Source organism: Oryctolagus cuniculus, chromosome 7 (assembly GCF_964237555.1).
Source record: "Oryctolagus cuniculus chromosome 7, mOryCun1.1, whole genome shotgun sequence".
NCBI classification, from domain to species: Eukaryota; Metazoa; Chordata; class Mammalia; order Lagomorpha; family Leporidae; genus Oryctolagus; species Oryctolagus cuniculus.
Window position 1 is genome coordinate 26913731 of NC_091438.1, and position 27408 is coordinate 26941138.

At 41.2% G+C, this 27408-nt stretch overlaps 1 protein-coding gene across 31 annotated transcripts in view; it reads right to left on the reverse strand.

Moving 5' to 3' along the window:
* Window positions 1–6182: 6182 nt before the first annotated feature.
* PRRC2C (proline rich coiled-coil 2C) overlaps window positions 6183–27408 on the reverse strand; it is a 111786-nt gene continuing 90560 nt past the window's right edge. For 12 of the 31 annotated variants that reach the window (XM_051858365.2, XM_070077365.1, XM_070077358.1 and 9 more), the window contains 11 exons: window positions 23873–24074; window positions 19866–20069; window positions 18782–18894; window positions 17956–18092; window positions 13955–14186; window positions 13600–13722; window positions 12163–12381; window positions 11725–11828; window positions 11203–11329; window positions 10098–10334; window positions 6183–8084 (listed from right to left, as the gene is read on the reverse strand). In XM_051858365.2, coding sequence (XP_051714325.2) covers window positions 7827–8084; window positions 10098–10334; window positions 11203–11329; window positions 11725–11828; window positions 12163–12381; window positions 13600–13722; window positions 13955–14186; window positions 17956–18092; window positions 18782–18894; window positions 19866–20069; window positions 23873–24074 — 1956 coding nt within the window. In that variant the 3' untranslated portion in view covers window positions 6183–7826. Of the gene's footprint in view, window positions 8085–8517; window positions 8571–10097; window positions 10335–11202; window positions 11330–11724; window positions 11829–12162; window positions 12382–13599; window positions 13723–13954; window positions 14187–17955; window positions 18093–18781; window positions 18895–19865; window positions 20070–23872; window positions 24075–27408 lie in introns of all 31 variants that reach the window. The other 19 variants (XM_070077361.1, XM_070077367.1, XM_070077359.1 and 16 more) reach the window with 10 other exon arrangements.

The following is a 27408-nucleotide window of genomic DNA, read 5'->3' on the forward strand; positions in this document are numbered from 1 at the left end:
CATGGGATGCTGGCGCTACAGGTGGTGGCCTAACTATGCCACAGTGCTGGCCCCTACAATGCCTTTCAAGGTCTCATACCATCTACCTTCCTCCCTAACCCCCACCCCCACCCCCGTTTGTTTTCCTGATCGCACCACTGCCTTCCTCTCCCTTTTCCTCATTCTGCTCTAACCACGTGGCTTCATCACATGGCTTGAACACCCAGGGGCATTCTCTCCCGCCTCAAGCCAAGTCTTTGTCTTAGCTGTTGCCTCCTGTAGAATATTCTTACCCCAGATATGCCCAGTTTATTCTCTCTTCCTCCGTTTTTGGTCAATGTCTCCTGCACAGCAGGAAGAGCATTTTCCATGCCACATTCACTGCCGTATCTCAACACCCAAAACTACGCCTGTTTTATGTTGTGGTTGTGTGCACCATCCTGATTCCTTTCAGGGGAGGCACTTGTTTCCCCAGCTGCCCAGCATGTTGGTGGCTGGTCGCTTTCCAGGCAGTGCTTCAGCTGAAGCGCTGCCTCCACCAAGTTCATACCCCTCCTGAGAGATGTTGTTAGCCTCTAACCGATGACCTGCTTGTGTGGGAGCATAAAGGCTATCTGCTTCAATCTAGGATGACTCTGAAGGCCACTCTGAGCTCTTGGGCTGCCTATACAATCAGCTGGGCAGAGGGCCCACCACTGGTGCTGAGTGGAGCATTCATACTCCTTGAGAGGGGCTAGTGCTTGGCCTAGCAGTTAAAATGTCCATTGGGATGTTCATGTCCCATGTTGAAGTGCCTGGATCCAATACCAGGCACTTTCATTTCTTACTAATGTGGAGCCTGGGAGGCAGCAGTGATACCATCAAGACTTGCACTCAGTTATTGGCTCCTAGTTTTCGTTACGGTGTGTATTTGAATGTGAACTATCAGGTCGGAGTTTTCTCCCTCTCTCTTCTCCAATCAATCACTAATTAAGAAAATACTCCTTGGCAAACTTAATGGTACTGGTAGCTTTGGGATCCGCAAGGAGGGAAGGCCTACACTTCCGGGAATGGAGAGGCCTACTTCCGGGGAAGAAAGTCCTTGTCAAGGTCCCTGCGGGTACCTAAAGGTCAACGAATGAAGATCAGACCCGCCTCAACCTTTAACCCCCATGCCCTGAATCTACAAAAGGAGCTCTCCCAATCTCTAACGCACGACTTCCCTGGCCCCCGCTCTGTTGGGACCGTGGAACCTCGCCCGGGAGCAGAACCCCAATAAAAGCCTATGAATTAATGGATTTGTCTGCCTGGGAAGATTTGTTACAGGTACAACTGTTAAAAATTTCACTAGTTGGGGCCGGCGCCATGGCTCACTTGGCTAATCCTCTGCCTGCAGTGCCAGCATCCCATTTGGGCACTGGTTCTAGTCCCGGTTGCTCCTCTTCCAGTCCAGCTCTCTGCTGTGGCCCAGGAGTGCAGTGGAGGATGGCCCAAGTGCTTGGGCTCCTGCACCTGCATGGGAGACCAGGAGGAAACACCTGGCTCCTGGCTCTGGATTGGCGTAGCTCTCTCTTTCTCTCTAACTCTGTCAAATAAAAAACAAAAAAACTTCACTGGTGGTAAATTGGAAGCGGTACTATTGGAAGAGAATGAACCGGCAGGTGCAATATGTCAAGCTTCTCAAGAGGTTTAGGGAACTACAAATTGTAAAGACAATACCTCTTGCTGAGTGCTATGGATGGAGTTGAGAAAGACTGGGAAGATCAGGCCGGCGCCGCGGCTCACTAGGCTAATCCTCCGCCTTGCGGCGCCGGCACACCGGGTTCTAGTCCCGGTCAGGGCGCCGGATTCTGTCCCGGTTGCCCCTCTTCCAGGCCAGCCCTCTGCTGTGGCCAGGGAGTGCAGTGGAGGATGGCCCAGGTGCTTGGGCCCTGCACCCCATGGGAGACCAGGAAAAGCACCTGGCTCCTGGCTCCTGCCATCGGATCAGCGCGGTGCGCCGGCTGCAGCGCGCCAACCGCGGAGGCCATTGGAGGGTGAACCAACAGCAAAGACCTTTCTCTCTGTCTCTCTCTCTCACTGTCCACTCTGCCTGCCAAAAAAAAAAAAAAAAAAAAGACTGGGAAGATCAATCAGCACTTGAAGGGAAGGAATGAGGGCAGGGGCCTCCTTAGAGCACACAGCCAAGGGAAGCGAAGCAGGGACTGAGTTAGAAAAGCAGTCTCCCAGTGAAGGGTAAGTAGCATCGGGACTCTGAGATTTGTATGAAAAGTTGTGGGTGACAACAGTTGGAAACCCTGAACCCTCCGGGCCCACAGAAATGGTTTAGTCCTCCTCGTTGGAGTCCAGCACTCCTCCTGACTGAAGATGCTGCTTGTATCTTGAAAGGCAATCCATGTTACTCTTGGGATTTTCTTTTTTTTTTTCAAAGATTTATTTGAGAGTAGGGGTAGGGGAGAGAGAATTTTCCTTCTGCTTTCTAAAAAAAAAAAAAAAAAAAAAGATATAAAAGGTAGAATGAGAATGTATCTTAGGTTGAGAACAGACTGTTAGGCCTAAACGTGTTTATGTACATCTTTTCTAACAGGCAACAAGTCACCGGTCATTTTTAATACTGGCATCACCACATATTTCATAGCTTCTTAATAGAGTCTTTACATTGTCTTGCCATCTTTTGTCTAACCCTTGGATAGACATTTCTTAACATTTACTTATTTGAAATGTGGAGAGAAATTTCCCTTCTGCTCATTCACGCCCCAAATGGTCACCAACAACCAGGGATGGGTCAAGCTGAAGCCAGGAGGAGCACCAGGTCTCCCCATGTGAGTGGCAGGCATTCAAGTACTTAGGCCATCATCTGCTTTCCAGGTACATTGGCAGAAAGCTTAGTAAGTGGAGGAGCCAGGACTCAAAAGGGACAGGATGGGACGTGGGGCCCGGTAATCCCAAGTGAGTCCCAAACAAGCATTTACACAGGACGAGACTATGGTATGACTAGACTGTCAGGTGCTGGGAATACAGAAAAGTTTCAGCACAATCTAATGGGTGGGGTCTTTGGAACCTGGCCTCTATTTCATAAAAACCCCAAGCCTTCTTCCAGTGTAGCTCTTTTCCTTTTCATCTGTGATGCCCAACTTTCTTAATATGAATGAAATCTTCAAAGGTTTTTAGGTAGTTCTGATCTGGCCTGTTTTTCGCCATTTCTGACACTAGTAAGTAGACTACATGTAAAATTCGAGTCTTACTGGTTTATGTGCAAAAGAAGTTCCATCATCTGAGCTGGATAAAGTTCCCAAATAACAATGTTTAGTGGGGAACAGAGGGATTACTAAGCACAGCCTATAATCGCAGGTAGGTTTGAGGTTCAAGAAGAGTGTAGAGCAGGGGTGGGTACTTTTCTTCTGTCAAGGGCCATATGGATATTTATATCTGCAGACCACACAAAATTATCGACTTGAAAAGTGCTGCTGGGGCCGGTGTTATGGTGTAGTGGGTAAAGCTAGGCCAAGTCAAAGCCAGGAGCTTCTCTGGATCTTTCACTTAGGTGCAGGGGCCATCTTTGCATTGCTTTCCAAGGTGCATTAGCAGGGAGCTGGATCACAAGTGGGCCATTTAGGACTAGAACCCACACCTATGTGGAATGCCAGTGTCAGGCGGTGGTTTTACCTGCTACATAACACTGGCCCCTTTGGGGCTGACTTGACCAGATACTAATATGGCAGCATTTAAACTCTGCTATGGCGTAGTGGTTAAAGCCACCACCTGTGGTGCCAGCATCTCCTATGTGGGTTGGTTCAAGGCCTGACAGCTTCACTTCCAATGCAGCTCTGCTAATGGCCTGGGAAAGCAGTAGAAGAGTCCAAGTGCTTGGGCCCCTGCATCCACGTGGGAGACCCGGAAGAAGCTCCTGGCTTCAGATCAGCCCAGCTCCAACTGTTGTAGCCATTTCGGGAGTGAACCGGAAGATCAACTCTATACTAAGTAAAGATTTCAACAGTTTGCACCCACACAGACACACAAAGTATGAAGTACTGTTTGAAGTTTTACCATTATTTCTCACAGTATAATTCATCAAGGACAGAGGTCCTACATGGGAAGCAAGTGCCCAGTGACTCCTGTTGTTAACAATTGACCTCTTATTTATGTCAGTGATCACCAGAGGTTCTTGTCATGAGCTGCCAAGGCTATGGAAGCCTCTTGAGTCCACAAACTCCAACATTATTTACTTATTTATATTATATTTTTGACAGGCAGAGTAGACAGTGAGAGACAGAAAGGTCTTCCTTTTCCGTTGGTTCACCCCCCAAATGGCTGCTATGGCCGGTGCGCTGTGGCCGGCACACCACACTGATCCGAAGCCAGGAGCCAGGAGCTTCTCCTCATCTCCCTTGCAGGTTTCCCGGGCCACAGCAGAGAGCTGGACTGGAAGAGGAGCAACTGGGACAGAATCCGGCACCCCAACCAGGACTAGAACCCTGGGTGCTGGTGCCGCAGGCAGAGGATTAGCCAAGTGAGCCATGGTGCTGGCCTCCAACATTATTTAGACAAGGCCATAATCCAAGTAGAAGAGAAAGGTACCTCCTTTGATGATCCCTTCTTTCCACTGGGATCTCACTCAGAGATCTTTCATGCAGGCCAGTTTTTGCCACAATGTTTTGGCTTTCCATGCCTGAAATGCTCTCATAGGCTTTTTAGCTAGATCAGAGTGCCTTAAGGACTGATTCTGAGGCCAGAGTGCTGTTTGGGGCATTTGTCATTCTATGAGTCTGCTGGGTGGCCTGCTTCCCACGTTGGGATTATTCTCTTTTTTAATACTATCTATTGTTATTAGCAAACACTTGGTCTAATTTATGTGATCCCTTTGACATTTATTCCTATCTTTATCATCAGTTAAGCACTTAAAATGATACCTTTAACAAGTACGATGGCATTAGTACCTGCCAACTTAATGGGATTTAGAGTTCCATGGCAAGTTTTTAGCTTTACTCTTGTCTGCAGCCAAGTGTTTGTATAGAAATAAGCACACTTCGGTATTGTGAAAATAATTCAAAGACTCTTCAAACTCTTCTCACATCCACCAACCCCACTCCCCTTCTAACATAAGCACACTTATTATTCACTAAGGTCACCTGCCCTCTACTTATCACATCAGTTCAAGGGGCAGAGAATGCTCTAAAGTTCATGTGACCTAATTTTTTGTCAATTGACCATCTTTTGGATTATCACATCATGTGTCAGAAGCCAGGAACAAGATTTGCATGATCAAACTGTGGAGAAACACAGATCATATTCCACCTCCCAACTCTTAATTTAGATCATATCCAGAAAATGTTAAACAGAAACAAGACAAGGCTTATTGGTACTACAGAATTTTAAGTGTTTAAGAATCAAAGTATCCCTGAGTCAAAATGACACATATCTCATTTGTGACCAAGTGACCAGTATGGATAAAACTGGGTCTGGAGGCCATGTGTCCTGGGATAGGGTTTAAGGATAAGCAGCTACAGTACCTTGGTACTTCACTTTACAAACTGAACACATGACAAATAAGGAGGCGACCATGTCTAAGAATGCATTATATTTAAAAGTAAATACTGAGATCTACTTTTTTTTGACAGGCAGAGTGGACAGTGAGAGAGACAGATAGAAAGGTCTTCCTTTTTCCATTGGTTCACCCTCCAATGGCCATTGTGGTTGGCACGCTGCGCTAATCTGAAGCCAGGAGCCAGGAGCTTCTTCCGGGTCTCCCAAGTGGGTGCAGGGGCCCAAGGACTTAGGCCATCTTCTGCTTTTCCAGGCCACAGCAGAGAGCTGGACTGGAAGAGGAGCAACTGGGACAGAATCCGGCGCCCCGACTGGGACTAGAACCAAGGGTGCTGGCGCTGCAGGCGGAGGATCAGCCTAGTGAGCTGCTTTGCTGGCTGAGATCTACTTTTGATACTTCAAATTTCTACCCAGAGGCATGGTGAAACTTGTTTTTACATGTGCATTCTGTAACAAAAAATTTTTCACTTACAGTTTGGCTACCCAGAGAACCATAGCTATGACTATTATCTTCCAGAACAATAGTTATTTTGATTGAATAAACTTTAGAATTCTTGGAAGTTCAGAAATCATGTCCTTGGATGATCATTTTTTCCTATAGCATAATGCAGTACCAATATTTCTGGTACACCTGACAGACCTAGCTTCAGATTTTAAGAATGGACGAGAAGCTCCCAAGATCTCATTATTTAGAGAATACTTTATTAGTTCTGTAATCAAACCCACGTAGATAAGACCTTACATATTTAATACAGTGTGTTACCCCTGTACAAATGGAAAAAAAAATTAAGTTTAACGTTTCTAGACCAATATGGCTGTTAATTTCTGTACAATGCCAACTCAACACGGTAAACTGGGATACTTTTCTCAAAGTTGACAGCACAGCTAAAGTTTCCAAAAATTCAATTATATATATGTATATATATATATTTATATAAAAAGACCAGTAATAGCAGTATGTTATGTATCAATAGCAGCAACAGCTTTTCCAGGTTCTGCAGTCATTTGAACAAAATTATAGAGACATCTAGCACACTCCATTAAAAAAAAAGAAAAAAGGTAAAAAAACAAAACCCCGAAAACAGCAAAGTTTTGTTACTGTCGTGGTACCTGGCACCATTTTTTTTTAATTAGCTTCTCAATCATCTGGAAAGAAAACATTCTAGAATAACATCATTAAAAACAGCTCTGATAAAGCACAGTCACTACTACGTATCATGAAGCAGGTACAAGATATTTTACATTCACAGAGGTATGATACAGTACTGTCCTACATCTATAATACTAGAGGATACAATTAAAAGGCATTATTTGAGACTTGATTCTACTTTCCCAGCAGAGGGCCCAAAGGATGGTATGACACAGCTCTGTAAAGAAATGTACCTTCTTTGATGAGATTTCATTAGTGGCACAGTTCTAGGTACTCACTGTTCTTCACGAACATCAGCTAAAAAACCGTTAAAAAGGGGGGGGGGGGGATTCGATTCATACAAAGATGATGGAGTGGAGGCAAGCAAGATTCAACCTAACTAGTATTTTACCAGATCTGTGACATTTGAATGGTGAGAGCTCCATAGAAGAAAGGAGATGCCAAACAGTGCTTTGAAGCTTTGGACCACAACCAAAACACAGCATCATTTCAAACAGAGGCAGTAACCAAACACTGCTCGCTTGGCAGGTCAAGGATGCTGACATCAATATTAAATCATCTGCTCACTCATTCAGGAAGAAGGGGAGATCAGTTACCACTGTACTTTGATTGTGTTCAACTCAATCACCATGTTACAAAAATAGCAAAGCTGCCATAATAAAAAAATAAGGCTCCTCTATCCAGCACCAGTCATCTTCAGTTCTTCACCTGCAAGCCTATCAATGGCATAACCACATCCAAAAAATATAAGGGGACAAAGAAACCACATCTGACGTTTTAGCTGAGACCACCACATTGCTCAGGCAGAGCCATTCCTCTGCAGTATGACTTTCCTCTTGGTTCTGCTGTTTCACATGACCACTAAGGATTTTTAGGTCTAGACTGTATGCACTTGAGAACCTTGTGCAAATAGTTGTATAGAAATTCGACTGAAGACACATGGCCATCAACTGAGCACACGTTATAGAGAAGGTACAAGCTTGCAAAGCCTCATTTCTACAGGTGCAGCAGCTGTGTGTCAGTGTAAATTGCTCCTGTGTTCCTTGTGTATCTCTAAACTCTGGACAGGATAATGTCACAGACCGTTTTACCCCGTTGGCTGCTGGCATTATCTCACTTCATTCTCCCTGTTGCCCCCCCAACCCTTCCCAACCCCTGCAATATAGCACAGCCTTTAAGATTTTGTTTCTTCTGTTTTGATGGCCTGAGGTTTGATTGGTCCAGTTCTAACAGGTTTGGTGGCTATGGTAGGTGCAGGGGGTGGTTTCTCTTCTACTTTTTCCTGACAGACACCAGGAGGGTCAGCCAGTGTTTCAGGAGGTTTACTTGAATCACTGTCCACTTTCTGGGCTTTGCCTCCTATCTGTTTGTTCTGTTGCTGTTCAGAGAAGAACCGTTGCGTGGATTGAAGAACCTCTGCTCTTTGCTTTGCCTTAAAAAATGAGAAAGAGTAATTGAAAATACTGCAGCATTACCAAAGCCTGTCAAATCAATCTCAGTTTACCAATCACAAATCAGTCTTCCCCATGTTGTTTTGGCCCAAGCCAAAAGTACCTCATTGATCTTTGAGCTTATAATGCATAATTTCTTCCTATCTTTGAAAACATCCCAAGTGATTGTTTTTAATATTTGAAACAACAGGACCACCTCCCACCACCTATTCAAAGTCTGCCCTCTTAAAAAATAATAAAATATAAATTGCTGCTGGTTTGTAACTTCTGGAACAAGCTTATTGCTCTCAAATTTTATTTAGGGAGGCTGCTTGCAATCTGAAAACATACAGGTAACACTTAAAAAAAAACTTCTAGTTATCAATATGTGGTCTACAATAAAATGAAAAGGAAGCACTTATATTGTGGCATTACCAACACCTAGGACCAAATGTCTTGTGGCTGAGTCCTCTTCCCACAGCTCTCTTCTGCAGGGGAAGAGCATCAGAAATTAGTAACTACAACTTCACTTGATCACTAAGTTCTGATAGCTCCTACCACATTCTGAGCTGGTAAAATAATTTCTTAAGTTTTATTGACTATGTGCCCCAAAGAATATACTTACGTCAATCTGTAAATTTTACCACCATAATATATACAATTAAAACTTAAGTATCTACACTTTTGCATGTAACAAAAAACAAAAACAAAAATCCTTCATGTTCTACTGGTAACCTGTACTATCCAAAGATATGATGCAGTTTCTAAGAAATCTGCAACCTAACCCACCCCATTTATTACGCTCTAATGTCATTTCCAACATGAGAATGTTTGGAAATCAAGTTCCAAAGAGTCAGGAGCAGAACTGGAAATGAAGGCCAGTGCTGACTTTCACACATACTAAAATTTTTACTAATAGTGAACAGATGGAAATCCTAGGCACATAGCCTTAATCAAAGTAGCTAATACTATGCAGGGTAGTATTTAAATTTGATTACTCAGCATCAGAAATACAAGGGATGCCAACCCAAAAAGAAACTTTAGTCAGTCAACTGCTGATTTCTCTGTAGGAATATCACAAACATGATTCTAATTCAGGGTAAAGCATTACTGTGTATCTTCCTGTTTGAAAGCAGTAAGCTTTTCTTTATCGGATCTGATCTAGTAGTGACAAAAGAGGCAAGTCTATAGTTAATACAGAAATAAGCGTATTCAACTGGCTGTACAGGCAGACAGGTAAGGTTTATGCTATGAAAACTGTCCCCACACAGACTCCTAAAGGCACTCTTCTCCACTAGCAAATCTCATGTTTATCAGTGCCTATCAACCTGAAGGATCCCAAAGTGCTTTTCTGAGTTCTTCATCTACAACTACACAATCCACTGGGAAATATGGCCACTTCAAGTGGTAGACAAAAAAAATGGGTACAGAATCAGTTTGACAAAAAACTGTATTTATACAAGTCACGAGGGAAGAAAAATCAAGACAGATAACATGTCTAACCCATTCCAGAAAACCCATGGTTTTCACGTAACCATGATTTATATATTATGACAGGTGAGGGTGGGAGGTGGGAGAGAAGGGGAGGGAAGAAAAACAAAGAAAAAACTGAACGAAAACTGGGAAGCCTATAACAACTCAAATGACTTTTTTTACTATTCCAAAAAATATACCTCTAAACTCAGATCTTCCTAAAGTACATATTTTATAAGCAATTAACTTGGCCACAAAGTTTAAAATGTTTATTTATTTTCTCACTATACTTGCAAAAAAAAAAAAAAAGAAAAAAAAAGAAAAGAAAAAAGGAAGGGGGAAAAAGGTTGGGGGAAGAAAGGGATTAAAAAAACAAAACAAAACAAAACTGAAATAAAAAAGGGAATGAATAAAAGTAGTTAACTTGGTTAAGTCTTCCAAGAAAATGAATGCCTGGATATATGGTTATGGGTCCAGAGGCATTTTAAGACATGGTTCAGAGACAGACTCTTGCTCTGTTGGCTGTTTAACACTGTACTAACCTTCATGTCTTGTTCAGCCTTCAGCGCAGCCTGGGCCTGATTACCTCTGACTCCAGATAGTGATCCACAAGGGCCCCTGGCTACATGTGGCAAACGAGCATGGCTCATGAGGCCTGTGGTCAGCGGAGGAGGCATCTGACTGGCCAGTGCCATTGGTGGCCTCTGAACAGGCGCTGGGAAGGTGTTAGTATGTGGGGCTCTTACCAATGGAGGGACCAGGTTAGGCTGAGAGAGTATCTGAGTGAAAAAAACAAAACATACAACATTGAACTGTTAAAAAAAAAAATATTGCCAACTAGATCAGGTTGGCTTATCCCAGAGTAAATCTGTGCCCATCCTGCCAGTGAAAGGAAGTTTCCGGACTGTGCCATGGCTTTAACAGGGACCCATAACAAAGAGGCATGCTTGGAGAGTTTATCAGCAAAAGAAGGCAAAGCATGCTATGGCACTTCAGTTGGTTTTAGCATCTCAGCTGCAAATTCTGAAGGGGGACTGGAAAGGCTACTAAATGGGCTATCTTTAAAAAAGACACGAGTACAGAAAAGGCACGTAGGCCAAACACAATCTGCAAATTAAAATGAATACTCAACAGATGTGTCTTTTCAGAAAGCAATTCTACTTTGTGAGATTTCTTTTCAATTTTAATTCTTCAATAAGATCAATAAAAGGGAGAAAAACCAACACATTTTTTACACATATATCAAAACACCTTTATGGAAACTTGACTTCAATTGTACATAGGTATCTTTAAAAACAAAAAGCCCCCCCAACTGTAAACCTAGAAAAATTCAAGCACTGGGACCCTTCGCTGAAAAGTCAACTTCTTCGAGGATAAAAGGAACAGGACTCAAATTATCAGAGCTGTGTGGGGAATCTTGATTATATCTATTGTCTGCTTTAGAATTGAATTATTACTACCTTTTCTAGCTATAAATTGCAAAGAACGTATTTCAATATCATAAATTTACTGTCAAAATCAGAAATCTTTTCATTAAACTATACTTCCTAGTGGGTTAACAAATGGCAAAACCATAAAATCAGAGATTTAGCCAGATTAGTAACATTTACAAGTAAGTGGTATTCATTCTCACTTATATCTGCCCACCTGGGGTGCAAACTGTGTAGGAAATGGTTGTGTCATTCTCACAGTGGTAGGGGCTGACTGGAACTGCTTCTGATAGACAATGCTGTTCATTTTGCTGGACTGGCTGTTCGGACTTGTGGAAGTAGCCCTTGGAAAGAAGCCATACAGTCAGTACTGTATCACTAAGAAAATAATACTGTTAGAGATTTTTATAGACATTGGTCTTGGTATTTTCACCATGTTTATTGGCTAATAAAATTTTAACAAGGTTACTAAACACTGTGGTAGGAGACACACTGGAGGGGCAGAAAAGAAAAAGAATACTAGCTAGACTTGTAGACTTGCTCTTGTATTAAAAGAAGTTTCTTTATCTGGTGTTAACAGATGAAGTCTTAGGAATTTAAAAACAATTCAAATAAAACTATCACAATGAATGTCTTATTAACTCTTTGCTGCTTAGCACAGAGATGACAACAAATTATTTGGCACACAAATGGTCAATTATTTTGAAATTTCATAAGCATATTTAAATGTCCATTTTACCGGAAAGGACTAGATGTTGGCGTTGTGCTTCTACCACCGATTGGAGGTGTGCCTGGTTTAATATCAATGCCACTTCCAAAGGCCTTCAATTCCATTTCAGACATCTGAAAAAAAGCATAAAATAAACTTAACATCTCTTCAATTCCATAAGCTCAGTGTTGTGTTTATTGTCCTAATGTCCTATATATGAAGACTTAATCTAGGAAAGGGCAAACAAAAACCAAGTATCCTATAGGTAAGCCTGGATAATCACGTTTGTGACTTTGTAAATCCAATTTGTCTACAAAATTTGTGAATTCTTTGACTTAAAAACAAAAAATAAGTGTATTGATTAAAGTTTGGAGTGGTACAAAACAGTTTCAGAAATTACACAATGCAAAAATCTGAACACACAGTCTTGTAGTCTGAAAGAAGCGATCCAAGTTTCTCTTCACTCACTTTTCCTGTGGTTGCGATCATGCTATGCTGTGTTCCGGCAGGGATTAACCCTCTGAAAGGTTGGCTTACTTGCGCAGGACGGCTCAGGCTCTGAGCCTGGGCCTGTGGGGTGGTGTGCTGTAATGGGGGCTGCAGAGTCTGAGGCAAAGCAATTAGAGGCTGTCCTGTAGATCCAAAATTAGGCAAGGAAAGCTGGGATGCTGGTAAAGGTACTGTAACCTAGAAAACAAGCAAACAGAAACTAGCATTTGCTTATATCTGTTGTGTAACTATACCTGTTAACAATATACAACTCTTCAAGTATTTTTTTAGGCAAACTTAAACAGAATATACAAATCTACTAATATACTTCATATACAAATCTTTGGCTTAGTGACTATCTCGATTCTCTTATTAAAAGTACAACAAAAGGGACACATGTCATTAGGTTGTGCAAACATTTTTGAGTCCTTACTGTTGTATCATCACAGAACTTAGACAAACTAAGACAGTGAAAATGTTATTATACCATATAATTTCACGGCACCACTGGAGTATAAACAGTCTGTTACTGAGGGAAACATTATGTGGTGCATGCCTGAAGTTTAGCTAACACAATGAAGAAACTATACAACAGAGATAATTATGATTATCTTTGAGTTTATCAAGAGTATTCTCAAATAAACACAAGATACTTGGGGACATGATTTAAGTAGGTACAAGTTTCTAAATAGGTACAAAATAGGTATGTCGATCAGGTCTTTTCAAAATGAGTTTTGACAAGAAAAGCTTTCAGTTTATATAAAGGCGGCGTAGTCAACCTGAATGTCAACAAGTAGTAAAATTGCAAGAAAAATTACTCTCGAGAAAATGGGTAACGGTTTGCTTTTCTCTAACTCTCCACCAACTTTTAAAAAGTTGATTAATGATATTGCTGGAGAATATGCTTTTTAAACTGCATTTTTCATTGGAAAGTATTATACCAGCACACTTAAAGGTGTTCATCATTTATGCTGTCATACTCTGCACATAATCCTATGTGTAAAACTTGTCTGATGGTTTTGAGAATCTTCATTCACCACTAACACTAATAGAAAAACTGCCTATCACAGTGATATAACTACAATGTATGCATTTAGGACAATGGTTTTCAAACTTTTAGGTTCAAGAAATCCATTGTTAAACTATTACACAGAAATCTAGTTTTTAAAAAAGGAGAGGATGTAAAAACAAAACAAAATGAAATTAAGTGTGGGTGTGGTTGGGCAGTAAAAGGATTTGTGCTATAGGACTAAAGCAACTTCTTCTATCCCCAGTGGACCCAATGGAATTCCCAGGATCCTCAGCAAACAGTTTGAAAACCACGCCTCCATCTTCCTATCTTGGTTCTATTTAAATTCTCAAATAATAACAACAAAAGCAATAAAAATAATAATAAAGAAAATTGAGGAAATTTACCATGCCATAGTTTACCTGCTGGAGAGCATTCGGTGACTGGGCAGTGTTATAAAAATTTGTTTGACCAGGCTGTTGTACTTGTCCAGAATAAAGATTTGAGGCCTGGGTAAGATTTGCTCTAGCCTAGAAAAAAATTTGAAACAAAAACAAAACAAAACAAAAAAACAAAAATAGTAAAAGACTGAAAAAATTTCCAACTCAGGGAAGCTATTATTTTAAAGTTAACCTTTAGCCAATTTTAGTACAGATAAAAACAAAGATCTCTGCTTTTCACTGTGTCTTTTATCATCTTTTCTTTAAAAAATGCCAAAATTATCTGCTGCATAGGCATACAATGATCATGCCCTTGGCTTACCTGGAGAAGATGTGTATCAATCAGTTGGGAACTGCCCAGTCCTGAAGCCTGCCCCAGCTGATGTTCATACAATATAGGAATAGGCTGAGTATTTGAAGTCTGTTGAAAAGCAAGACTTGATTGTGCTTTGGCAAGCTCCTGGTGTTGGACAGCTGGGAAGTTGTGGATAGCAGTACCGGAAAGGACCACGGACGGCTGGGACAGACTGCTCTGCATGAAGGCTGGCTGAGATCTACAGAAATATTAAAGGGAGACAGATCGCATGAGAAGTTCATTTTATCTGGAACTGATAATCCTCAGAAAAAGCATCCTAAATGACAAAGGAGTCTGGTCAGCACAGAAATAAAGACAGAAAATATAGTCTGTACACTGCAACTGCTTCAAGATTTAGAGCCCTGTGTAAGACAAAGTTCCACATGTAAAAATTCTGGGAAAAGCCTTGCTCCCTGACAAAGTGGTTATGTTTTTTTCCCTCTGCAAATATGTGTTTCATTTAAATGGCCTCAAGACCTCTGGAATAAAGCAGAGTATTATTTCACATCCGATTAGCCATAAAAGGGCCTGCGCCGTAGCTCACTTGGCTAATCCTCTGCCTGCAGTGCCGGCACCCCGGGTTCTAGTCCTGGTTGGGGTGCTGGATTCTGTCCCAGTTGCTCCTCTTCCAGTCCAGCTCTCTGCTGTCGCCTGGAAAGGCAGTGGAGGATGGCCCAGGTCCTTGGTCCCTGCACCGGCATGGGAGACCAGGAGGAAGCACCTGGCTCCTGGCTTCGGATTAGTGCAGTGCGCCGGCCATGGCAGCCATTTGGGGGTGAGGGTGAACCAATGGAAAAGGAAGACCTTTCTCTCTGTCTCCCTAACTCTGCCTGTCAAAAAAACCAAAAAACAAACAAACAAAAAAAACATTAGCCATAAAAGGTTGTTTGTTTGTTTTGAAAATACAATGCTGGAATCTAGTACCATGCTGTCTCATCAGTCTTGGGATGGAAGCCTCTGGTCTGTACGTTCCAAGTTGCTAAGATAAGGGATAAGTGACTAGGGATAGGTGATTGGCACAGTGCTTAAGATGATGCTGGGGGTGGGGGAAGGGGTAGGTGGCATTGTGGTGTAGTGGGTAAAGCTGCCACCTGCAGTGCCAGCATCCCATAGGGCACTGGTTTGACAGGATGCTCCACTTCCGATCCAGCTCTCTGCTGTGGCCTGGGAAAGCAGCAGAAGACGGCCCAAGTCCTTGGGCCCCTGCACCCAGGTGGTAGATCTGGAAGAAGCTCCTGGCTTCAAACTGGCTCAGCTCTGACCGTTTTGGCCATTTGGGGGAATGAACCAGTGGATGGAAGACCTCTCTCTCTGCCTCTCTATAATTCTTTCAAATAAATAAATAAATCTTAAAAGAAAAAAAAAAAAAAAAAAAAGAGAGAGAGAGAGAGAGATGATGCTTGGGAAGCTTATATCCCATACCAGAGTGCCTGGGTTCAAGTCCCAACTCTGTTCATGATTCCAGCTTCCTGCTAACATGCACCTTGGGAGGCAGCAGGTTATGGCTGGAGTACCTAGATCTCTGCATATGGGAGACTCGGATCGAATTTCCAGCTCCTGGTTTTAGCTTGGCCCAGTTTGGAACATTGTGACCATTTGGAAGTGAACCAGTGAATGAGACATTTCAGCTTTTCTGTTTTATAAGTAAAGAAAAATAAAGAATCACAATACTGGATTAAAGATAATTTTATGAATAAAAATATGATGCCTTGTTAAAACTGGCCTGGTGGCGGGAACAAGTCATTAAACCTGAGAAGTGGTCTAGGATCCCCAGGACTCTTCATGGTATCTACTCATAATTTGTTTCAAATGTAGAATGGGAAACACTGGCGCATACTGCTATAAACTACAAGGCCTTTATAGAAATCAATATAGAAGATTCTCCATTAACAGACACTGTGCTAAGTTACAAAGATAGAAGTGCTTTCAAAATTTTTTATTAATTCATTAATTGAAAATAGAGTTTACATAGAGATCAATCTGTGATCCTCTGTTTCACTCCCTAAATGGCCCCAATGGCTGGATTTAGGCCATTCTGAAGCCAGAAGCCAGGAGCTTCTTCAGGCTCTCCCACGTGGGGAGAGCAGGGGCCCCTTAAAAATTTTTATCCATTCCTTCCCATATGAAGTTACTTCTTAAGTTTGTGGAAAGGGGTTGGTATTGTGGCATAATGAGTAGAGCCTCAGCCTTTGCGATGCTAACATCCTACATGGGCACCAATTTTAGTCCCAGCTGCTCCACTTCTGATCCAGGTCTCTGCTAATGTGCCTGAGAAAGCAGAGGAAGATGGCCCAAGTGCTTGGGTCCTTGCACCCATATGGGAGACGTGGAAGAAGCTCCTGTTTCAGTCTGGCCCAGCCCTGGTTGCTGTGACCATTTGGGGAATGAACCAGCAGATAGATCTCTGTCACTGGTTAAAAAAAGAGAAAAGGAAGAAGAAATCCGTGCATATTTTTTTCATAATACATTTTCCATGAACTTTTTGAAGACATGACTGCAAAATTTTTTTTGCACTGTTAACAATTTTTGTTTCATTTTTCGTGAAGTACCTCTGTACTGTAGCCACTAGGCACAAAACATATGTCTTACATATACTTCTATTGAACAGGTCTGATCTTAAAAAATGTATCTTTCATAAAAGGGGATGACAAATGTAGAATATCAGTGCACTGCTGCTATTCCATCTCCCATGCCCATGAAAGAAAATACTAATTCAGCACTGCACTCTTTTCACAGAGCTGGAAAGTGGATGCAAACTTTTCAACAGTGTTTCTTTCAAGCAGACATAGTAATTAAAAGGATACTGGCTTCTGAGAATAAATCTTTGTTTTTCCAAGATTAGAAATTAATATTTTATTTTTAACACAATGTTGAAGATTATCCTGAAGTGGGAGACCCAGATGGAATTCCTGTCTTCTGTCTTTGGCCTGGTCATTGCTATATTTGGGAAATGACCCAGAAGATGGAAGCTCTCTCTCACTGTCTTCCAAATAAATAAAATAACCTTAAATTTTTATCTGAACCACTTCTGAAAATGAAAAATAACATATTCCCAAAAGCAAATGCATACCTTTGCAACCTTCCTACACTAAATGTACTGAACACAATTTATTTTTCTTCGTGAAGATTTAGGGCTATTATCATGAGGAAGAATAATACCTATGTCATGATGTACTGCCTTCAACACGTGGCTCTTCCTCTACTTGTTCACCCTTATTAAGCTGGAGATCAGATACACTTGAGCTCTGCCATTTATTTATACTGTTACCTTAGGTAAAATATTCAACTTCTCTGAGTTTTGATGTCATATATACTTATGTGGTTGTGTGAAGACTAAATTAAATGAGTTAATGTATATGAAGGGTGGAACAGCTTCCTTAAGGAAAGTTCAATAAAGATCACTTTTCATTATTTCCCTGATTACAAAAATAACTCAGACCATGTCTTAATGAATCTACAGAGAAGATACTTTTTTTCTGCGCTGTACAGAATACTTGTTACTATGATTATCACACTAGGAAGTCTTTGGGTCACTGGAAGTGTGTCCTTGGAGAGCAGTTCTCACAAGAGGTTTGTCACAAGAGGTTTGTTTGGCTGGCCTATCATGTCATCCTGCCTCTACACTAGCTATGACCAGGCTCCATCAAATGCTGGGCCACCTAATCCTGTCATCTCCAAACTGTGAGCCTAAAAAAAAAAATCTTTGCTTTCCCAAAGAAACTTCTATCAGGTATTTTAGTTTAAGTAACAAAAAGTAGATTAATATTATCTTTTTAAAAAAAAAATCTGGTTGAAATTACTAGAGGCTGAGGTTCATGACATATAATCAACATGGTTATTTATTTAATGTATTTCACAACAGTCATTCTAGGTTTTGGGGATAAGGAAGGAGCAATAGGGATTATGGGAAGGAAGATCAACAATTACATTGTTTTCAGTATTACAAACATAATTTTTAAAGCAGTTACCTATATGGTTGAAGTGAAGAAGTAAATAACTCCTGAGCCTGGGTAACAGCAGGTCCAGCCCCCAAACTCAGCTGGGCCTGATGCTGCCCTTGCAGTGGTGCATAAATAGGAATTGGAATCTGCTGAACTGAAGTTGGCTGCAATGAAATGCAAAACAACTTATTCATGTAAATGAATATATAAACATATAAACATCAGACAAGGAAATCACAACACTCAAAATAAAAATCTGAGGGGCCGGTGCTGTGGTGCAGTGGGTTAAGGCCCCGACCTGAGCACCAGCATCCCATAAAGGTTCTGGTTTGAGACCTGGCTGCTCCACTTCCAACCCAACTCCCTGCTAATGTCAAAAAGCAGTAGGGGGATGGCCCAAGCTCTTTGGCCCCTGCACCCAAGCGGGAGACATGGAAGAAGCTCCTGGCTTTTCTGGCTTCAGATTGGCTCGGCTCCGGCTGTTGCAGCCATTTGGGGAGTGAACCAACAGATGGAAGACCTCTTTCTCTCTATGTCTCTACCTTTCTCTGTAACTTTCAAATAAATGAAATAAATCTAAAAAAAATGTTTGAGACGAAGAATAAATGATCAATACCATGAATACTTTTAAAACAAAAATAAATAAAAACATGTAAATTTTCTTTTTTACCCATGACTTACGTCTATATTGTTAACCTTTAAGCTATGGAAAGTTTTAAAATTTCACTAATAGTATTCAAGGTAATCATGGATAGATTATAACTTCAGAGTCTATTACTTGTAGTACAAGATAAGTATTACAACCATAAAAATGCCAAGAAACAAATACAGATGGAAGGAATCTGGTAATTACCTGAGAAAGACCTGGTTGGAAGCCTTGCTGCTGAGCCAAGGATGGTGGAGCCAATCGGGCATGCTGGGTACTAAATAAATGACTCGTGTCCATATAGAAAGCTGGTATTTGAGCTATATGCCATTAGAAAAAACAAGCAGAAAAATTCAGAATTCAAGATAATAAATAAATACCAAGTTTTGTAGTATATTTCAAATTAACTGGGCCCTCTGAAATTTAATATAAGCCATGAGAAAACTAGACATAATGTGAGTTAATACAATGTAACACTAGTACTTTTGAGGGTAGGAAAAAATACACTCTCACATACTGTCAACGGGTATAACATATCACATACTGCTATAATTAAAAATGAACCTACCCACTGAAAGAGCAAATTTCCTCCAAATGCCTACCAGAATATGGGAAAACATTTCAAAAGAATTGCGAGTAATTGGTGTAGTGATTAATGCCCTGAATATATTATATATACTATTGTGACCTGTTTTTTCCATATGGTGGTATATTCTGCAGAAATTCTCACATCATTTTTGTTACTGCTATGAACATACTTAACCATACAACTCTTAATAGGGTTCAATATATCTGTATAGTAAGTTTCCTAGTTATGAAACTGTTACATCCAATTTACTCATATACAACAATGTACTTTAAGAGCTGATATTAACATGCCAGGTATGATCAATCTTTCTATGAAAGGTAAAAAATAGCCTCATTATTATCTAATATTGAATTTAAGTGATTTTGAGTATGTTCCAAATGTTTCACTGTGACATGTGATAATCCACCCAACACCTGGCATTATTAACCGTCAAACTTTAGATAATAAAAATTTTGTATTTTGACTGGAATAATGTCAAATGTATAAATTATCCTGCAAATTATTAGAAACTATATCATCTTATATGTAAGAAACAACTGCTGGAATAATTCTTGTTAAGGAGAGATAGCATTCTATTCTATATGGAGATATACATATTTGCAAAGAACATCACAATATTTAAAACTAGAAAGGGTTGAGAAAATAAACAAGCATTTTAAAATGTCTTCATTTACAAAACTAAATTCAACACAGCAATATTACCTGCTGCAGACTGAGACACATAAACCTGTGGACTCTGTTGCTGCTGGGCAATAAGGGAAGGCATACAGCTTAGTTGTGAAAAATGACTTGCAGAAGGCAGGCTACTTGTTTGTAATTGTTGGGGCTTCACTTTACAAATATTAGGAGGATCCGAAGTGGTTGTAGATTTTGTACTCAAAGAAGAGGTAGTATATGTACCAGCTCCTATATTTGGGGGGAAGAATAAAATAAGGAGAAAATATATTTATAAGTGCCAAGGCTGTTCACAGTACCAAAGAAGTCAGAAAATTAATGTTTATATTCCTCATGTATAGCTAGCTGTTCCTCCAAATGTATCACCTATATCTGGGGATTCAACCAACCATGATAACACTGGGGGGGGGGATTATATAACTATATGGAGTATGTACACTCTTTCTTGCCTTTGTTCCCTAAATTATAGTGTAACAACTATTTCCATGGCTTTTTTTGTTGTATTAGATATTATAAATAATCCAGTGGTACTTATTAAAGTATACAGGATTTGCATAGGTTATATGCAAATATACCATTTTACATAAGGGACTTGAGCATATGAGCACTTTGGTACCTGTGCCAGAGAATGCGTGTGCACTTGTCTACCTCTTTCTGGAATGAATCTGCCAGAATACTGATGGAAGTCTCTAACTCTTACACTACCTAAAGCCAAAAGGAGACATGAAGTGGCTTTTACAGAAGGAAGGAACACTTACCAAAAGCAAACATGATATAAAAAAAGTATGGAAAGTATAAATAATATCAAAATGAAGAAGAAACACAGAAACACATTAAAATAAGGAATATGAGAGCCTACATGGCTGTCACCATTTATCCTCAAACTATTATTTAATCATCACAAAGAGGAAAAATCAAGAGCTTCATTCATTTATAACCAGACACAGACCTAAGGACATAGAAGGACAAAGAGCTGCACCTAAGGAATAATTACAAATTTAAGTGGGTTTCAAGGAGCATTGTTCCTAAAAAGTCATACTTCTAAGGTTTGATTTTACCCTGCATTTAAAAACTGGCATATAGTAGTATCTCAAAAACGAACGAAACAAATTACTTAATAAATTAGTGAAATTACCAAAGCTTAGATCTTCAAAGGTCAGTTAGTTCTGTTGAAAAGTGAGCTGTAATGACTATAAGATTGGAGCAAAGTAACAATACTGGTATACAGCTTTTATTTTCTTCAGACCTCACATAATGTTCTACCTAAGCATGGACCAAGATTCAGATGCATCTGTTCTTCCAGGTAGGTCTCTATTAGCAGGATAAATGGGCAAGCAGGCCCTTGTCAAAAACCAACAAACTAGAGGAAAGGATTTTGAATGTTTTCACCATAAAGAAATGTTAATAGCTGAAGACCCATACATGCATAGCCTGACTGGACAGTCTGCAGTGTACAAATGTATAGTAATTTCACATGCTATACCATGAAAATGTACAATGTTTTATGTGTTAGCTTAAAAAAAAAAATCCTAGTCAAGGGAAAGGGGAGAAATCTAGACTTGGAAAAAGTAGTGGTTGGTTTTCAAAGAGCGAGCTAGGAATTTTTCTAGTCCCTGCATTTCTGAATATTTATCCTCCAATTCCTTATGTTCCTTTATACCCATTAAATTTAATTCCCACTAAAGTAGACTGGGACCTAAGCTAGTCTAGTGAGCATAAGTGGAGAGTCTTTGGCAAATGGCACAGGAAAATGCTTGGAAGAGTTTTAAAGAAGGAACAGATATAGCTGGAAAAATGATTTGAAATTATAATGCAGTATATAAACTGCATACTTCATATCTTCATGCATACTTTTCTTTTTTATTTTTTATTTTTGACAGGCAGAGTGGACAGGGAGAGAGAGAGACAGAGAGAAAGGTCTTCCTTTGCCGTTGGTGCACCCTTCAATGGCTGCCGCGGCAGGCACACTGCGCTGATCCGATGGCAGGAGCCAGGTACTTCTCCTGGTCTCCCATGTGGGTGCAGGGCCCAAGTACTTGGGCCATCCTCCACTGCACTCCCGGGCCACAGCAGAGAGCTGGCCTGGAAGAGGGGCAACTGGGACAGAATCCAGCGCCCCGACCAGGACTAGAACCCGCTGTGCCAGCACCACAAGGTGGAGGATTAGCCTAGTGAGCTGCGGCGCCGGCCTTCATGCATACTTTTCATTCCAGATAATATAAAATAACTGCAGGACAACCTCAAAACTATTGTTTTTCCTGGTATTTAAGAATAGCACAGAGCCGGCGCCGTGGCTCAATAGGCTAATCCTCCACCTTGCGGCGCCGGCACACCGGGTTCTAGTCCCGGTCGGGGCACCGGATTCTGTCCCGGTTGCCCCTCTTCCAGGCCAGCTCTCTGCTATGGCCAGGGAGTGCAGTGGAGGATGGCCCAGGTGCTTGGGCCCTGCACCCCATGGGAGACCAGGAAAAGCACCTGGATCCTGGCTCCTGCCATTGGATCAGCGCGGTGCGCCGGCTGCAGCGGCGGCCATTGGAGAGTGAACCAACGGCAAAGGAAGACCTTTCTCTCTGTCTCTCTCTCACTGTCCACTCTGCCTGTCAAAAAAAAAAAAAAAAAAAAAAAAAAAAAAAAAAAAAAAGAATAGCACAACAGGCCAAAATGCTGAAAAACAAAACTAGTCATTAAATGAGAATCAGCCAAAGTTAATTCTATACTACTGGACACACTAAATCCACTGGGAAAGAAGTCACCTCTGTTTTAGAAACAGACTAGTGGGGCCGGCACCGCAGCTCACTAGGCTAATCCTCCGCCTTGCAGCGCCGGCACACCGGGTTCTAGTCCTGGTCGGGGCGCCGGATTCTGTCCCGGTTGCCCCTCTTCCAGGCCAGCTCTCTGCTGTGGCCAGGGAGTGCAGTGGAGGATGGCCCAAGTGCTTGGGCCCTGCACCCTCATGAGAGACCAGGATAAGTACCTGGCTCCTGCCATCGGATCAGCGTGGTGTGCTGGCCGCAGCACGCCGGCCATTGGAGGGTGAACCAACGGCAAAAGAAAGTCCTTTGTCTCTGTCTCTCTCTCTCACTGTCCACTCTGCCTGTCAAAAAATTAAATAAATAAATAAATAAAAATAAAAAAAAGAAACAGACTACTGGGCAACCTTGCAATGAAATTTGTGTTTTCAATTGGAGAAACTTAAGCACAAATGTGATAAAGGGACACTCTGACAATCAAGCATTTTAGAAACTCCTGTGACTCTTTTAGAACTGTGAAGGTTCAAATGAAGTTATTCAATGAAAGATTACACTTCAGTGAAACTTTAAGAAAAAGTATCTGTGTAATTTCTGAGCTGATAAGAAAAATAGCAATCAAGATGTAAACGTCACAGAAAAACTTTGAGGAAAATAACTTTAACCAATTACTCTATAGTATCTATAATTTGTGGTAGGGGTTAGGAGAGAGATCCAGCAAAATCTGTTTTAGTAGCCATTAGTAGGTAAGTGTTTGGCAAGCCACAACTGGGAAACTGCAGAGGAGAGAAGGAGTAACATTTGCAAGAAGCTTTAAAAAATAGCTTGTAAGTACCTCATGCAAAATCTTAAATCTTCATAAATAACAACTCTGCTTTTAAAAATTTTATTTGAAAGTGCGAGAGAGAGAGAGAAAGAAATGTTATCTTCCATCTGCTGGTTCACCCCCTAAATGGCCCTGATAGCTGGGGCTAGGCCAGGCCCAAAGCTAGGAGTCAGGAGTTTTATCTAGGTCCTTCCACATGGTTGGCAAGGGCCCAGGCACTTGGGTCAGCTTCCCCTACCTTCCAAGGTTCAAATTAGGGAGTGGATTGGAAGTGGAGCAGCCAGAACTTGAACTGGTACTTATATGCATCTGTAATACTGGCAGCAGAGTTGGCAGCTTATCCCACTATGCCACAACACAGACCCCTACTTAATACTCTGAGGTAGGGGTAGCGAACAGAAGATCACAACAAATTTTAAATAATTTAAGATATTTAAAGGAAAGGTACAAAAAAGTTCTACCTGATAATGATGTTGTAGGAGTGACTGAAGCGACAGGAATCTGAGCCATTGATGCACTTGAGAACGAATTGTAATTGGCAGTGCTTGGTCCACTGGCACTGCTGCTCACTCCACTTGCAATTGGAGGTGCTGTGGAAGTTACTGGAGATCCTTTTTCCCTTACGTTTGGAGAATTCTCCCATGCCTTGCGCGCAGATTCCATCTACAATAAAATGGACATTTGATGAAACAAAAAGAAAAATGCAGTCAATACAGACTATACACAAACACACACAGACACAAACAAATGTGTGTGACTATATAAATTCCAAATATAATCTTTCAAAACCATAAAGAACAAGACAGGGAGGGCGATGTGGTATAGTGGGTAATGCCTGCAGTGTAGGCATCCCATATGGGTGCTGGTTCGAGTTCTGGCCGCTCCACTTCTGATCCAGCTCTCTGCTATGTACTGGGAAAGCAGCAGAAGATGCCTCAAGTGCCTGGATTCCTGAAACCTGCATGGGAGAGACCCAGAGGAAGCTCCTGGCTTTGGATGTACCCAGCTCTGGCCATTGTGGCCATTTGTGGAGTGAACCAGCAGGCTGAAGATTCTCTCTGCTTCTCTGTAACTCTACCATTCAAATAAATAAACCTTTACATATATATAAAAAGACCCTAGGACTTTCAAATCTTTTACGTGCTCCTTTATACAAACTGAAAGGCAGTGGGGATTTAATTTTGTTTCTGCAGAGAATTTGTTGAACTGCTGATGGCACTGAAAATCTGGTTAGTGAACTAAACATCACAGCTCCTGTACTGTTGAATCATAATCCCCTTCCCCAAGCAGAAAATAAGAGAAGGAAATACCATGCCCCATAAGGAATAATGGAAAGCTCTGCCTCTAGTAGGAAAGATCTTCAGGAATTCTCACTCCCTCCATTCTTTCTCTTTAAGAAAATACTTCTTGGGGCTGCGCTGTGGTGTATAGTGAGCAAAGCTGCCGCCTGCAGTGCCCATATGGGCACCAGTTCAAGTCCCAGCCGCTCCACTTCCAATCCAGTTCTCTGCTCAGGCCTGGGAAAGCAGCAGAAGATGGCCCAAGTTCTTGGGCCCTTAAACCTGCGTGGGAAGACCTAGAAGAAGCTTCTGGCTTCAGACTGGTGCAGCTCCGGCCATTGCAGCCAACTGTGGAGTGAACTAGTGGGTGGAAGACCTCTCTCTCTTTCTGCCTCTCCTTCTCTCTGTGTAACTCTGACTTTCAAATAAATAAATCTTAAAACAAAAAAACACTTCTGAAATGGCAGGTGGCAGGCCAGGTTTTGGTGGCTGTTTTCATGCCCTGTGTTCTAAGAGGCAACGTAACCAGATATTTTAGGTCTGGGTGCAACAGAAACACTTCTTATTTCACATCCAGAATTTTAGGTACTGGCTACAGCTGTGGTTTCTGGTTTTAGCTATAGTCTGGCAGATTCTTAAAAGAAGCATGTCTTATTTCAATCTATGTAGAGCAGTACTACTGAGCAATGTTCAGCATGTGTACAAATATAAGCTGCATATGTAACTTTAAATTTTCTAGTAGTCATACTTTAAAAAATAAGAAGAGGCAATGTTAATTTTGGTAACAGGGGCCAGCGTTGTGGCGCAGAGGGTTAGGCTGCCAGCTGCAATGCCGGCATCCCAAATCAGAGTGCTGCTTCGAGTTCCCACTGTTGTGCTTCCAATCTTGTTCCCTGCTAATGCACCCGGGAAAGCAGAGGAAGACGGCTCAATTATTTGGGCCCCCTGCCACCTATGTGGGAGAGCAGGATGGAACTCCAGCTGTTGGCTTTGGCCTGGACCCAGCTCTGGCTGTTGAGGCCATCTGGGTAGTGAGCCAGCAGATTAAAGTTCTCTCCCTCTCAATGTCACATTCTCAAATAAATTAAATGAATCTTAAAATAACACCTTATTCAGTCCAACAAATCTATATTATAATTAAAACAAATCAATGTAAAATTGAGACCTTTTATATATTTTAATTAAATTAAAATTTAAAATGATTTAAGTTGGTCAAAAGTTTGGATACAGCCTTTATTTTATTTTACACTTAACAACACACCTCTATTTGGACTAGCCACATTTCAGGGGCTCAATACATATAATGAATGGACACTGCAGTAAACAGCACAGATTAGATACTTAAATATTCTGAAGCTACTTTAAAAAGAAAGGAACAGATAAATTCATTGATGTTTTTGGCATTACTAGTCAGAATAATGGGCTAAGAGGCAAATTCAAGATATCTAACAAGATCAAGTTATGGGGGCTGGCATTTTGGTGAAGTGCATGAAGCTGCTTTTTGTGATGTTATCATTTCATACTGGCTGCTGATTCCAACTCAGTTTTCTGCTAATATGCCTGGGAAGGCAGCAGAAGATGGACCAAGTGCTTGGGCCTCTGTCACCCATGTGGGACAAGTTGTAGTTTCTGGCTCTTGGCTTTAGCCTGGCCCAGACCTGGCAGTTGCGGCCATCTGGGGAGTGAGCCAGCAGAGGTTATGTCTTACGTGAGGTTACTTTTAAGAGGTTTTGTGTATGTATGTGTGTGTGTGTGTGTGTATTTATTTATTTTAGATCTGATTACCTGAAAGGCAGTTAAAGAGAGAAGAAGAGACACAGAGAGAGATCTTCCAACTGCTGGTGTGCACTCCCCAAATGGCCACAAAAGACAGGCGCCAGGAGCCTCATCCTGGTCTCTCACATGGGTACAGGTACCCAAACACTTGGGCAATCATCTGTTGCTTTCCCAGGTGTGTTAGCTGAATTAGAAGTGGAGCAGCTGCAATATAAACTGGAGCCTATATGGGATGCTGGTGCTGCAGGTGGCAGCTTAACTTACTGAGCCACAGCAATGGCCCTGAGAGGTAGTATTTTTAACATCATTGTTAGGAAATTTATGGGTTCTTTAAGTTTTAAAGTTTTAACTTTTAAATAGTACATATTTTACTCTGAATTCCTTTAAAAATAGACATTATAACACAATAAAAACATAATAACATTGACATCACATGTATTTTATTTTATTTTAAAATAAAACCTTGGAGGAAACTTTGGGGCCTATGCTGTGTATAGTAAGTTAAGCCTCTGCCTGTACCACCAGCATCCCATATGGGTACCAGTTTAAGTCCTGGCTGCTCCACTTCCAATCCAGCTCCCTGGTAATGGCCTGGAAATGCAGCAGAAGATGGCCCAAGTACTTGGGCTCCTGACAACCATGTAGGAGACACGTAAGAAGTTCCTGGCTCCCAGCTTTGGACTGGCTCAGCTCAGGCCAATCGCCCTCTCTCTGCAACTCTTTCACTCAAATAAATAAATGAATCTTAAAAACAGAAAGAAAAAGAAAAAGTTGGCAATAATAAAATTTACTTGTACACCTGAAATTTTGTGGCTTACAGCAGTTTTAGAGTGCAATATCTACTGTATTAGTTTACATGTGTTGCAAGCATATAAACTGTTGTACTTAATTTTGTACAATATATAGGGCATAAATAATTGACTTAATTTGATTTGTTAAGC